Source organism: Neoarius graeffei, chromosome 19, assembly GCF_027579695.1.
Source record: "Neoarius graeffei isolate fNeoGra1 chromosome 19, fNeoGra1.pri, whole genome shotgun sequence".
In the NCBI taxonomy this organism is placed as follows: Eukaryota; Metazoa; Chordata; class Actinopteri; order Siluriformes; family Ariidae; genus Neoarius; species Neoarius graeffei.
The window spans coordinates 29348781-29363270 of NC_083587.1; the positions used below are offsets into that span (position 1 = coordinate 29348781).

A 14490-nucleotide genomic window follows, 5' to 3' on the forward strand; every position below is an offset into this window, starting at 1 on the left:
GTGACTTATCTTCAGGATTTACATTGTATGGTAAAGAAAATACGCTACATTAGTGCAGAATTAGGAGGACTTTTGTGAGGTAAGCAAAAACAAGCTGCCATTTTTGCTCTCCCAGGATGGCACTCACTGGTGATGTCACATCAACACAGGGTTGCCAGGCTTTACACCAAACTGAGCTGGTTTTGGAACAAGGTTGCATGTGGAAAAAGCTGTTTCTAGGCCACGAAGAGCTTGCTTTAAAGCAAACATTCAAAATTAAATCTAATGTATACGATGAACAAACTTCAACTGTATTGTCACTATATACCACCAACATGTTTTATGATAATGTTAGTAGGGGACCTTTTAGCATTATGCAACAAAATACACCCAGTTTCCCTTCACAGGAAGTAAAATTAGTAGCTTTAGACCAACACTTAATCATAACATAATAACTTTTACTTCAGGGCTAGGCTTTACATAATATAGCAACATGCTAGAAAGAAAAAAAATGCTAACAATACTGAGGGAACAACATTTCCTTTCTGTCACAGAAAGTCCACTTAGCTGGTTCCATTCCATTATTTGACCAAGTTGAAGCAAATTTCTCAACAAGCCAAATGAAAAGCCAGACCACAACCACTTTTACGCCTCAGACAAGTTTGTTTTGAATGTTCCCATTACCGGTAGACAAATTCTCAATTGTAAATTTCTCTTAAATCAGGATGAATGCCAGATACATTACTGAGTTGAAAAGAAAGCAGCTCAGGAAAATAAAAATGTTTGAGCACTTACTTCTAAGTCATTGAAGAATAAATGCGTGTCTGCTAAATTGAAGATCATCTCTTCCATTCGGAGTCCCAACGACACTGACGTTGGTGGGTCCTGGAAAACATGAAACGTTGATTGTTAAGGACAATACCAAAATATGATTGATAAAACATTATATTATATCATACAGCATCCATCCATCTGCAAATCACAGCCCATATATGTAAATGAAGTGGTGGTATTAAGCCCATAAATGGCCATATAGTATGTTGTACTGAGTCCATATATGGGAATGTAGGTGTGGTATTGAATTCATAAATTGAAATGTAGTTGTTGCATCGAGTCCATATGTAAATAAAGGTGTGATAGTGAGCGAATAAATGGAAATTTATGTCATACTAGGTCCATATAAGGCTCACTATTATTGGCTCACTATGACACCTTCATTTACATATGGACTCGATGCAACACCTACATTTCAAAATATGAATTCAGTACCACACCTGCATTCCCATATATGGGCTCAATACAACATACATTTCCATTGATGGGCTTAATGCCACAACTTCATTTGCATATATGGCCTGTGATTTGCAGATGGAACCTCTAGCTGTCACATCGAGTCCATATAAGGAAATATAGGTGTGGTATTGAGTCCATAAATGGGAATGTAGTTAAGGCATTGACTTCATATATTGGAATGTAGGTGTGGACTTGAGCCCATATGAAAATGTAAATGTTGTGTCGAGTCCATTTATGGATCTGTGTGTCACAAGTCCATATATGGAAATAGGAGTCGTCGAGAATGTTTATTCATTTCATTCAAGTCATTTTGAAGTTAATTTCAAGAATTGAACACTTCTATATATGATCTTAAAGAGACACTAGGTCAAGACCACACCTATTTCCATATATGGATATGTACTGCACGTGTTGCATTGAGTCCATACATGGAAATAGGATTGGTTTTGAACTGGCATATCTTTAAGTCCATACAGTGAAGTCTTTAATTTTAAAGAAGGAGATCGATGTGCATGTATTTTCACAGCTTTTCTCAGGCACCTAACTATCCATCCATCCATCCATCCATCCATTATCTCTAGCCGCTTTATCCTGTTCTACAGGGTCGCAGGCAAGCTGAAGCCTATCCCAGCTGACTATGGGCGAAAGGCGGGGTACACCCTGGACAAGTCGCCAGGTCATCACAGGGCTGGCACATAGACACAGACAACCATTCACACTCACATTCACACCTATGGTCAATTTAGAGTCACCAGTTAACCTAACCTGCATGTCTTTGGACTGTGGGGGAAACCGGAGCACCCGGAGGAAACCCACGCGGACACGGGGAGAACATGCAAACTCCAGCTACCTAACTAACATGAACTAAATTCATGACCATTTTATGTCACAAATTTTGACTGCTTAAGGCTCTGCTCCAGAAATATCCAAACTAATACGAGATATTTAATCAAAAACTGTTAGACTTGCACAAACTCGTGGATTTATCTAGTTCAGATTGTACAGTGTCATCGTGATACAGCATTTCAGGCCAATATCAAAGTGTTACTGATACTCATTACTAGTTATATCCCGAGTTAACATGATTGCTGTTTTGTTTTGGCTTATATTTTCACTGTATGGGCTGTAAAAGCTGTAAAAGTGCATTGAGATGAGCTGAAGCTCATTCTGGGATCATAAACACATTGTTCTTCGCGTGCTTTAGTTTCAACATCATCATTTTCTAATTGCAAACATAAAAACTCCATTTACAATCTGCCTCAGACAGTTTTCGTGTGCACTTGAAGGCTGCATTTGGAGATTCTCTCAGATGCAAGCAGATTTGAGAAAAAGAAAAAAAATCAGACAAAACGAGCCAGAAAAAAATGCTGAGGTTTTTCCTTAATATCCCATCAACAGGCAGAATGCCAAAGGAAATGGTCATTCTTATTTTTTGTATTATTTAGAAATAAATAAGGGTGGCACGGTGGTGTAGTGGTTAGCGCTGTGGCCTCGCAGCAAGAAGGTCCAGGTTCAAGCCCTGTGGCCGGCGAGGGCCTTTCTGTGTGGAGTTTGCATGTTCTCCCTGTGTCCGCATGGGTTTCCTCCGGGTGCTCCGGTTTCCCCCACAGTCCAAAGACATGTAGGTTAGGTTAACTGGTGACTCTAAATTGACCGTAGGTGTGAATGTGAGTGTGAATGATTGTCTGTGTCTCTGTGTCAGCCCTGTGATGACCTGGCGACTTGTCCAGGGTGTACCCCGCCTTTCGCCCGTAGTCAGCTGGGATAGGCTCCAGCTTACCTGCGACCCTGTAGAACAGGATAAAGCGGCTACAGATAATGGGATGAGAAATAAATAAAGAAAGAAAGAAATGTGTTTACATGGTATAAACTTATCAGACTTCATAATAATCAGTTAACTTTGATTACTAAACTGAACCTGGACTAAAAGCTCGTGTCTGTCTCATATCTAGCAAAGATAGCAAAGATTGAAATCATAGAACCGAACCTCAGTGCTTTATTATTTCTATCAGTCTACAGTACTTGGGTATTTATATACTGTATGTTTAATTGTTTTACTTGAGGTAATTGAATTTTACTCAAATATGTAGGACTGAAAATGTTATTAATCTTATTAAATGCGGATTCAGACATTAGTCAGTCACTTCCTTTTAAACTGTTTTTTTTTTCTTTTCACTCGGGGCTTCATGTTCCTAATCTCTGAGCTCTTTATTAAAAGAGAGAGAATGAGAGGAGAGCAGGTGAAGGAGCGGATTTGTACGTACGTGTGTGTGTGTGTGTGTGTGTGTGTGTGTGTGTGTGTGTAAGAGAGAGAGCAAGAGAGAGAGAGAGTCAGTGTGTTCAGCAGTAGGGATTAAATGTAAAGCCGCCTGAAGAATCACCTGAGCTTTTCTCCTGATTGCGTGTCTCACTCAACAATGAAAATGATTTAAGTGCAGAAAAACCGCACATGGAGTCTTTTCTTCTTCATTAATTAAGTGTGTACTTAAATTATTTTTAAAACTTTCTATTTTCTTTTCTTTAATCCTAAAAAGGACCATGAAAAGTTATATCAATTATGAAGGTTTCCATTAAAAAAGAAAGAAAGAAAGAAAGAAAGAAAGAAAGAAAGAAAGAAAGAAAGAAAGAAAGAAAAAGAGAACAATATAAGGAACATCAAAACAGCAGATTTGGGACTTTTGAGTCGTGCGTCTTACTCTGATGTCAGTGTATCCAACACATTTTGTCTGAATTTCCACACTTTTCTAAATCTGCTTTTTAAACACTTCTGATTTCTGCATAACAACTGTGCTGTGAAATGAGACCAGATTAGTGTTCAATTGAAAAAAAAAAAGTACACTAGTTATTGGTATTTGACCGGAGAATCTGTTTGGGGTAAAGAAAGAGTAAAAGTGTCATAAAATAAAGGTCAAATTTACTCATCTGTCATTCGTTTACACAAAGATAACTCGACATCAGAGATAAAATGAGCTCAGTGTAAGTGTCCTGTATAACTGTATAGCACTTTATATCATCCATGTCCTGAAAAATAAACACTACTACTTGAAAATACTCATTATTTCATTTTAAACCACCTGTTAGTCAGATGCTCAGACACTAACCATATAAACACATATACAGTGTAATATTATAGAGTATCGGTATACACCCACGCTGATATAATATCTATTTATGAGCTTGCTACTCATCTCCGTCATCGCACACGCCTGCATTTTGCATCCGACAGTTAATAAAAACGAGTTTGGTGCTGAGAGGAATGTAAAGTGCATTTCTGCGGCATGGCGAATCCCCTCCAATTAAATCGAGACAATCATTCAGCAGGAGGAGTTAAGAATACAAGGAGGCCAAAAGGTCAAAAGGCTCTGCTCCTGTCAGTGCTCCACCTGTTTTTACCCATCAGCCATCATCAGCAGGGCGCCAAATCCCCCCTCACACTCACACACACACACACACGCACACACACACATAGAGGCACACCCTAAAACCCCAATGGTCACACAGCTGGTCTCAGCCATCAGCTTTATGGAAGTGAGCTGCCTTTATGCCAATTAGGATAACTGATAACCACAGCAGTGCACTTTTCCAATACAGCTCTATTTATAGTGTGCGTTCAACTGGGAGGGGAGGGGTGGGGTGCCGGGGGTGGGGGGGGATGGTGTATTGGGGTTCTGTTCCAGCCCTATTAAGACTTTATAACAATATAACTTACATCCATTTCAAAAATCCTAAAATATAACCAATATCTCAGTGTTACAAAAGAATTTTAAATTTTATAAGCATTCAGTGCCGAAGAAAAACATTCTGTTCTGCTTATATATATATATATATATATATATATATATATATATATATATATATATATATATAAGTGACGTCTTTTCTCATCATTTCTCATCTCATTGTATTTCATAACGTGATTTATTTAAACGACTAGAAATATTTCTAGAAATAAACCACTGAACCGTTGAACCATTGAAGTTATCCCTGTATAATCATTGGGTTATTCCGTTATTCCAACGTTCCTAGTGTAAATTCTTTGGCTCTCAGATTTCTTCTGGTCTTTTTTCTTTTTTCCTTTTTTTTGGACTACTTTTTTTTATTCCATTTCAGTCCATTCACAGCAGATATAGTGGAGAGTAGTGTACAAATGTCTGAGGCACATGTACAGAAATGCTGTAGAACAAAAATGGCTTAAAAAATAATGAAATGAAATGTTTCAACATTAAAAAAAATTGCTATAAACAGCAGGAAGCCATAATAAATGAAACAAAGTCGATAATTGGTGTGAGACGACACCTTGCTTTAAAAAAAAAATAGTAGTCTCAGGTACAGTGCGTGCAGTTTGATAAGGAAATGAGCTGTAGGTTTTACTGAGCATCTTACAGAACCAGCTACAGTTCTTCTGGACTCTTTGACTGTCACACTCGCTTCTTCATTTTGCACCAAAACCCAGCAGCCTTCATAATGATTTCTTTATTAATCTGAAAAGTGGTCTTTTATGTAATATGCTGCTCGGATACAAACTTATTTTCTGTAACATTTAATTTTGCGCTGGAAAACGAACGTTTGGACTCTAAAATGTTTTTGTACTGACTCGATAATGTAGAAGTCATAAAATAGAAATCGAAAACAAAGTTTGTGCCTAAGACTTTTACACGGTACTGTATATTAAGACCTACTGTCTCCAGAACTGTAATTAACAGAGCTTAATTTTAGAAGTTACAACAATAACTTTACCAAAAACTTTAATCAGGAAACAAGCATCTCTTTTTCCCACCTTTAATGACTCACTTCCAGAGGCCCTTTTTAGATTTTATAGCAATACAGCAATGTTTTATTTTGAATATAATTCTATTGTTTTATTCCATGAGGTTTTGTGAGATTTCTCATAGTGGTCCAGTACTGTTTAATGAGAATAACACTGATGACAATGAAATTGTGAAATTGTGTATAAATGTGTATAAATGTGCATCAAAGAATTTCTGATGTTCGTTTTGTTCTGCAGCAATACAACATCTTTGAATGGTATCTTGGTATCTTGGTATGGTCATGGTAATAAAGCTACTTTGAACCGCATGAGAGGAGTGTGTATGTGTGTGTATGTTTTTGAAGCCCAGAGGCTCGGGTTTTTTTTTTTCCCAGCATGCACAGCAAAGACAAAGTAAATAAACAGAGTTAAGGGTCGAGGGGCAAAGCTCTCTAGGCTCTAAACAAAACACCACAGCCATCAAACACTTCGCTGCAGGAACAAAGAGAGCGAAACAACTCCTTCAACAAAACACACACTTGTAGAATTTTAGCACAAATAAAAATGATAGCAGCTACTCAACTCAGTTATTAGACACAATACAATAAGCATTGTTTTAAAAAAAATCCATTCAGTATATTAATATGTTGAATGTCAGTCCAAGTCAAATAAACACATGGCATCATCAATAATCTTGAGAATCAGTTCAAATAATCCCAAGCTTCAAGATTTTTTCACAATGCTTCTATTAAATATTCAAACTACATTGTTTCATAAGGTACCAAAACAGCTCTCTGGCTGAAACCACTACATATTTATTACCGTCAATAACATCCGTCAAACGTTATTGGTTAGCTCCATGATGGTTCTACCTTTACACATTTTCATGACCATAAAAGAACTCCATGGAACCATCTGTCTGTTTCAGAATCCCGGAAAGTACCAGGCTAATCTCTCTAAGAGTGGAAGGTTTGGCGAGCACTTCATTAAACTAACAATGAAGTATTTTTGAAGGACAGGAAATAAAAAAAAAACGCTTAAGAAGTGTGAAGTGACATTCTCAGTGCAACTGTTTTGCGGTCACATATCTCAGACAGCTGCAGGCCAAATCGCATTCCTCTCAGGCCTCGTCGGGCCGATTAAAAAAGGAAACAATTAGTCAAACCGGTCTTGGAATGATGCAACAAATTCACCAAATATGATGGGTTTCAGTGCTTTACTGTATTTTTTTAAGAGGATGACATTTAATATTGTGCAGTATTGTATAGCAGCAGTGTGAGGTTTACTCAGGGAAGGAAACTTCTGGAATATTGGTGAAAGTGTTCTTCAGTATTTTATCAAACCAATGTACAAACAACTTTTTCCTCTTTAAAAACGTTTATAGTAGATTTCAATCATGCGCCTGTTTTGTGACATCACAAGTCCAGCAAGAGTTAAATGTATGTGTCACACTCAAACCCTGACACTCGAAGTGCTTGATCTTTATCTGCATTTTTTAATTCCACTGCAAACTTTTTTATTTGTTTGTTTCATTAATTTTCAAATCACTCACCCGTCCATATCTGTTGGCATAAGACCCCGTCAGCAAAGAATGGAAAATGATGATCGTTTCGTCTAAATCCCAAATGAACACGCGCTGGAAGGGGACAGAGAAGGAGAACGATAAATCAATGACACGTGCAAACTGAGACGCTTGTCAATAAATAGGGCGCTAGGGTTTAGGGGCCAAGAAAGAAGGTGGCATGCAAGAAAATGCAAAAAAAAAACCATCTGGTTCCTGCATTAACATGATCGATAATGACCTACTAATTAAGCAGATATGTTAACATGCTACGAGATACAAGATCAATAATATATATAATGCGACATCAAATTTTATGCGAAATATAAAAATATTTTTAAGTGTAAAAAAAAATAAAACCAATCCACAACATTAACACTAATGCTATAATATGTAAATGGATTGCAAAGGGAAAATATTATTAGATATGTAAGAATATGGAATGTTCATAAACTCTCCGTTTTCTTGTCAATTTTTGCAAATCGTTTGCTCATCCATGATATTTTACTAAACGATTCAGGTTAAACACCTAAATTCCTGGTTATATTTCCTGGAACCAGAAAGTCTGTTTGCGCAGTACCTCAAGGTCAGAGTCCGGTGGTGGAGACGGATTATTGTTCCTTCTTCCTCTTCCACGTGACTTTCCATCCGAGGCTCGACGCAATCGATCTGAATCTGAATCTTTAATGGGGGTTGATGGACTGTGGATTGTACTGTACTCTCCTGCAGGAAGACACAAAAAAGTGTATCAAAAGAGAGGAAATAAAAAAGGCTTTCACCTTCAAAACCTGAACAATGTGCAGCTGAATCCGTTTATCTGATCCTCTTACACCCCTGATACCATTCATTCAACACTAATGGCTATAAGGGAGTGTTTGGAGTGCCCTGGTTCAACCTGTGTGTTCGGTTTGGGACAAAATGCCTCATCTGAACTTTTTACTAGAAGTGGAATCATAGAAAAAGTGTCTTATTAATATGAAGAACTATTTGTAAGAGTCTTTGTTATATTACAGATATGATGTTCAGTAGCTGTACCAGACATCCCTGCTGGTCTACAACCCCGATTCCAAAAAAGTTGGGACAAAGTACAAATTGTAAATAAATACAGAATGCAATAATTTACAAATCTCAAAAACTGATATTGTATTCACAATAGAACATAGACAACATATCAAATGTCGAAAGTGAGACATTTTGAAATTTCATGCCAAATATTGGCTCATTTGAAATTTCATGACAGCAACACATTTCAAAAAAGTTGGGACAGGGGCAATAAGAGGCTGGAAAAGTTAAAGGTACAAAAAAGGAACAGCTGGAGGACCAAATTGCAACTCATTAGGTCAATTGGCAATAGGTCATTAACATGACTGGGTATAAAAAGAGCATCTTGGAGTGGCAGCGGCTCTCAGAAGTAAAGATGGGAAGAGGATCACCAATCCCCCTAATTCTGCGCCGACAAATAGTGGAGCAATATCAGAAAGGAGTTCGACAGTGTAAAATTGCAAAGAGTTTGAACATATCATCTACAGTGCATAATATCATCAAAAGATTCAGAGAATCTGGAAGAATCTCTGTGCGTAAGGGTCAAGGCCGGAAAACCATACTGGGTGCCCGTGATCTTCGGGCCCTTAGACGGCACTGCATCACATACAGGCATGCTTCTGTATTGGAAATCACAAAATGGGCTCAGGAATATTTCCAGAGAACATTATCTGTGAACACAATTCACCGTGCCATCCGCCGTTGCCAGCTAAAACTAGTTCAAAGAAGAAGCCGTATCTAAACATGATCCAGAAGCGCAGACATCTTGTCTGGGCCAAGGCTCATTTAAAATGGACTGTGGCAAAGTGGAAAACTGTTCTGTGGTCAGATGAATCAAAATTTGAAGTTCTTTATGGAAATCAGGGACGCCGTGTCATTCGGACTGAAGAGGAGAAGGACGACCCAAGTTGTTATCAGCGCTCAGTTCAGAAGCCTGCATCTCTGATGGTATGGGGTTGCATTAGTGCGTGTGGCATGGGCAGCTTACACATCTGGAAAGACACCATCAATGCTGAAAGGTATATCCAGGTTCTAGAGCAACATATGCTCCCATCCAGACGACGTCTCTTTCAGGGAAGACCTTGCATTTTCCAACATGACAATGCCAAACCACATACTGCATCAATTACAGCATCATGGCTGCATAGAAGAAGGGTCCGGGTACTGAACTGGCCAGCCTGCAGTCCAGATCTTTCACCCATAGAAAACATTTGGTGCATCATAAAATGGAAGATACGACAAAAAAGACCTAAGACAGTTGAGCAACTAGAATCCTACATTAGACAAGAATGGGTTAACATTCCTATCCCTAAACTTGAGCAACTTGTCTCCTCAGTCCCCAGATGTTTACAGACTGTTGTAAAGAGAAAAGGGGATGTCTCACAGTGGTAAACATGGCCTTGTCCCAACTTTTTTGAGATGTGTTGTTGTCATGAAATTTAAAATCACCTAATTTTTCTCTTTAAATGATACATTTTCTCAGTTTAAACATTTGATATGTCATTTATGTTCTATTCTGAATAAAATATGGAATTTTGAAACTTCCACATCATTGCATTCCGTTTTTATTTACAATTCGTACTTTGTCCCAACTTTTTTGGAATCGGGGTTGTACACTGTACAATAAAATCTTAAATTTTATATGTCTTATAAAAAAACTGTGTTCTCCAGGTCAGATTATATGATGAAGATCTTCTGACGGTAGACCTGTGACTATGTTCTGCTTATGTCATCAATCTGGGTTGGTGCAGAAAATGGAGTCACATAAACAGAATCCTTCATCAAAGCTAGCTTGAGGTAATCAAAATAATAACATTTTTCTGTTCATTAGCATGTTTCATTTACGTTTTAGCACTACCATATTTGTAGGTGCTCCAGAATCCTATGCCATCCTCCTATTACTCACGTTTAGACAAATATCGTAGCGACAATCACACTCTGAGATTTTAAACAAAATGTCTGCCAGAGCTTTGATATCAACTGTATTTGGTTGTAATCTTTAACTCACAATCAAATTACTCTTTCATGATGTGCAAAGCCAGCTAGCGTCAGTTCAGTAGTCACTATATAAAGCAATTATCAAATTGTAACTTCTGAAAAGAATGCTTTTACAAAGTGTTACTTGGCCTCTCCACCTCCCTTTTTTCTTTTTTTTTTTTGATGGCCAACCTGTAAATATTGTTGCTAAAAACCATGAGGCTATTCATTAGCAACCAGTTGTTGCTAGTATCTCACCTGCTGATTGGTCAGTCAGAGCCTGGCTGGTGATGGTGGACGGTGGCTCCTGCAGTGTGTACGTGGCCGTAGTGGACGGCGTGGTAGGACTAGTGTTGTTGCTGGTCATGTAGGGCGACGTGTATGGACTGCTGTTGTAATACTGGGCATATTGACCCTGGCCAAATGCAGGGTAGGACGGGTAATCCTGAACACACAAACACGTAAACAAGGGTGGGGAAAGATCTGTACATTCAATTCGGCCAATACATGAAATTTACGAATGCCACTGTTAGAGTACAGCTAGTTTATTGGCTAAGACAACCATATTAATATCTAATATACTGACACTGATAGAACAGCATAATTGTATCCAGGGATTGTCGACTATTACTGTTCGCTACTCTAAGTTATAAATGTTAGTTACTATTACTGTTTGCAGCAAATTGCTACTCTAAGTTATAAATGTTAGTTACTATTACTGTTCGCTACTCTAAGTTATGAATGTTAGTTACTATTACTGTTTGCTACTCTAAGTTATAAATGTTAGTTACTATTGCTGTTAGCTACTCTAAGTTATAAATGTTATTTACTATGGCTGTTAGCTACTCTAATTTATAAATGTTAGTTACTATTACTGTTTGCTACTCTAAGTTATAAATGTTAGTTACTATTACTGTTCAATACTCTAAGTTATAAATGTTAGTTACTATTACTGTTTGCTACTCTAAGTTATAAATGTTAGTTACTATCACTGTTAGCTACTCTAAATTATAAATGTTAGTTACTATCACTGTTAGCTACTCTAAGTTATAAATGCTAGTTCCTATTGCTGTTAGCTACTCTAAGTTATAAATGTTAGTTACTATTACTGCTAGCTACTCTAAGTTATAAATGTTAGTTACTATTATTGTTCGCTACTCTAAGTTATACATTTTAGTTACTATTGCTGTTAGCTACTCTAAGTTATAAATGTTAGTTACTATAACTGCTCGCTACTCTAAGTAATGTGTTAGTTACTATCACTGTTAGATACTCTAAGTTATAAATGTTAGTTACTATTACTGCTCACTACTCTAAGTTATAAATGTTAGTTACTATCACTGTTAGCTACTCTAAGTTATAAATGTTAGTTACTATTACTGTTCGCTACTCTAAGTAATAAGTGTTAGTTACTATCACTGTTAGCTACTCTAAGTTATAAATGTTAGTTACTATTACTGATAGCTACTCTAAGTTATAAATGTTAGTTACTATTATTGTTCGCTACTCTAAGTTATAAATGTTAGTTACTATTACTGTTTGCTACTCTAAATTATAAATGTTAGTTACTATTACTGTTCACTACAGTAAGTTATAAATGTTGGTTACTATTACTGTTCACTACATTAAGTTATAAATGTTAGTTACTATCACTGTTTGCTACTCTAAGTTATAAATCTTAGTTACTATCACTTTTAGCTACTGTAAGTTATAAATGTTAGTTACTATTACTTTTCACTACTCTAAGATATAAATGTTAGTTACTACCGTATCACTGTTAGCTACTCTAATAAATGTTCATTACTATTACTGTTAGCTATTCTAAATTATAGAGTAGTACAGCACGGTGTTGTAATGGTTAACACTGTCGCCTCACAGCAAGAAGGTTCTCGGTTTGAGCCCAGTGGCCGACAGGGGCCTTTCTGTGTGGAATTTCCATGTTCTCCCTGTGTCTGCGTGGGGTTCTTCCGGTTGCTCCCACAGTCCAAAGACATGTGGTTAGGTTAACATGGGACAGAAGGTTGGGCTGAAGTACCCTTGAGCAAGGCACCTAACCCCCAACTGTTCCCCGGGTGCTGTAGCATAGCTACCCACTGCTCTGAGTATGTGTGTGTGCTCATTGCTCATTTGTGTTTGCCTGTGTGTGTTCACTACTTCAGAAGGGTCAAATGCAGAGGTTACATTTCACTGTGTTGCTTAAGTCTGTATTTGCATGTATGTGTGACAAATAAAGGCTTATTGGCTTCTTTATTTTAGTTAAGTGTTGGATACTATTACTATTCACTACTATAAGTTATAGGTGTTAGCTACTCTAATTTATAAGTGTTAGCTACTATTACTGTTAGTTACTCTAAGTTACGTGTTAGTTACTATTAATGTTAGTAATTATAAATGTTAGAAACTATTACAGTTAGCTACTACAAGTTCTAAATTTTAGCTATTATTACTATTAGCTACTCAAATTTATAAGTGTTAGCTACTACAAGTGTTCGCTACTATTACTGTTCACTACTATAAGTGATAGTTGTTAGCTACTATTAATGTTAGTTACTCTAGGTTATGTGTTCGTTACTATTAAATTTAGTAACTATAAGTGTTAGAAACTATGACTGTTAGATACTATAAGTTCTAAGTGTTAGCTACTATTACGAGTAGCTGACAATTACTAAGCACTGTTATCTACAATAACCTCCAAATTATATCTGCTATTGAATACTTTCAGCAAGTGCTGGCTCCAGGTATTAGCTACTATAACCTACTATTAGGTTACATCACTTCACTTATGGATTTAATTATAATTAGCTCTTCTATGGTGATTTACTAGAAACTACAGGTTTTAGCTATTGTTAGCTACACTATTAACACCACATTTTTGCAACTATTATAAGGTGGAACGGTGGTGTAGTGGTTAGCGCTGTCGCCTCACAGCAAGAAGGTCTGGGTTCGAGCCCCGTGGCCGACGAGGGCCTTTCTGTGTGGAGTTTGCATGTTCTCCCCGTGTCCGCGTGGATTTCCTCCGGGTGCTCCGGTTTCCCCCACAGTCCAAAGACATGCAGGTTAGGTTAACTGGTGACTCTAAATTGACCGTAGGTGTGAATGGTTGTCTGTGTCTATGTGTCAGCCCTGTGATGACCTGGCGACTTGTCCAGGGTGTACCCCGCCTTTCGCCCGTAGTCAGCTGGGATAGGCTCCAGCTTGCCTGTGACCCTGTAGAACAGGATAAAGCGGCTAGAGATAATGAGATGAGATATATATATAAAATGCTACTGTACATTCCAGGTGTTAGTTTGCTATTAGCAACTGTTAGCATCAGTAAGCGACAAGTGCTAGCTGCTATTATGCTATTAGCTGCTCCTAGCAACTGTAGGTATGTCTTAGCTATTATTAGCTACTGTTAGTTTCAGGGAAGAGCTACTACCTGTGAATTGATGAGTAAAACTGAAAATAATTTAGAATCTAATTCCATTCCAATCTATTTCCATTGTTGTTGTTTGTTTTTAATGTTTAAAACCAGTTCTAAAAATGTTTTACATTATGTCTGTGGAAAAAGAGTGTTATTCTACACAGAAAATGATATTATACTGAATATAAACCACAATATATAAACATGAACTCAATTTATGTACTTTGTATTCATAGCAGTGGAAAACACACACACACACACACACACACACACACACACACACACACACACACAGTGCATGACTGTAACATGATATATAGGATTGAAACACTACAAACACCGTTACTTCCTCACATAGATTCTCAAATATGTAAACGTGAACACATGTCTGTCATGTGCTACATCTGGGACGCTATCTGTCTTTTGTCTTCTTTTTTTACCCTCATGGTGTAGTGTGTATGTGAGAATATCACAGAGGTAATCCTTGTC

The 14490-nt window shown here is 37.4% G+C and overlaps 1 protein-coding gene across 5 annotated transcripts in view; it reads right to left on the reverse strand.

The window, feature by feature from the left end:
• eya1 (EYA transcriptional coactivator and phosphatase 1) overlaps nt 1-14490 on the reverse strand; it is a 76811-nt gene that overhangs the window by 25572 nt on the left and 36749 nt on the right. For all 5 annotated transcript variants that reach the window (XM_060899965.1, XM_060899963.1, XM_060899967.1 and 2 more), the window contains exons 8-11: nt 10857-11043; nt 8161-8303; nt 7572-7655; nt 775-864 (exon numbers count right to left, since the gene is read on the reverse strand). In XM_060899965.1, coding sequence (XP_060755948.1) covers nt 775-864; nt 7572-7655; nt 8161-8303; nt 10857-11043 — 504 coding nt within the window. The remainder of the gene's footprint in view (nt 1-774; nt 865-7571; nt 7656-8160; nt 8304-10856; nt 11044-14490) is intronic.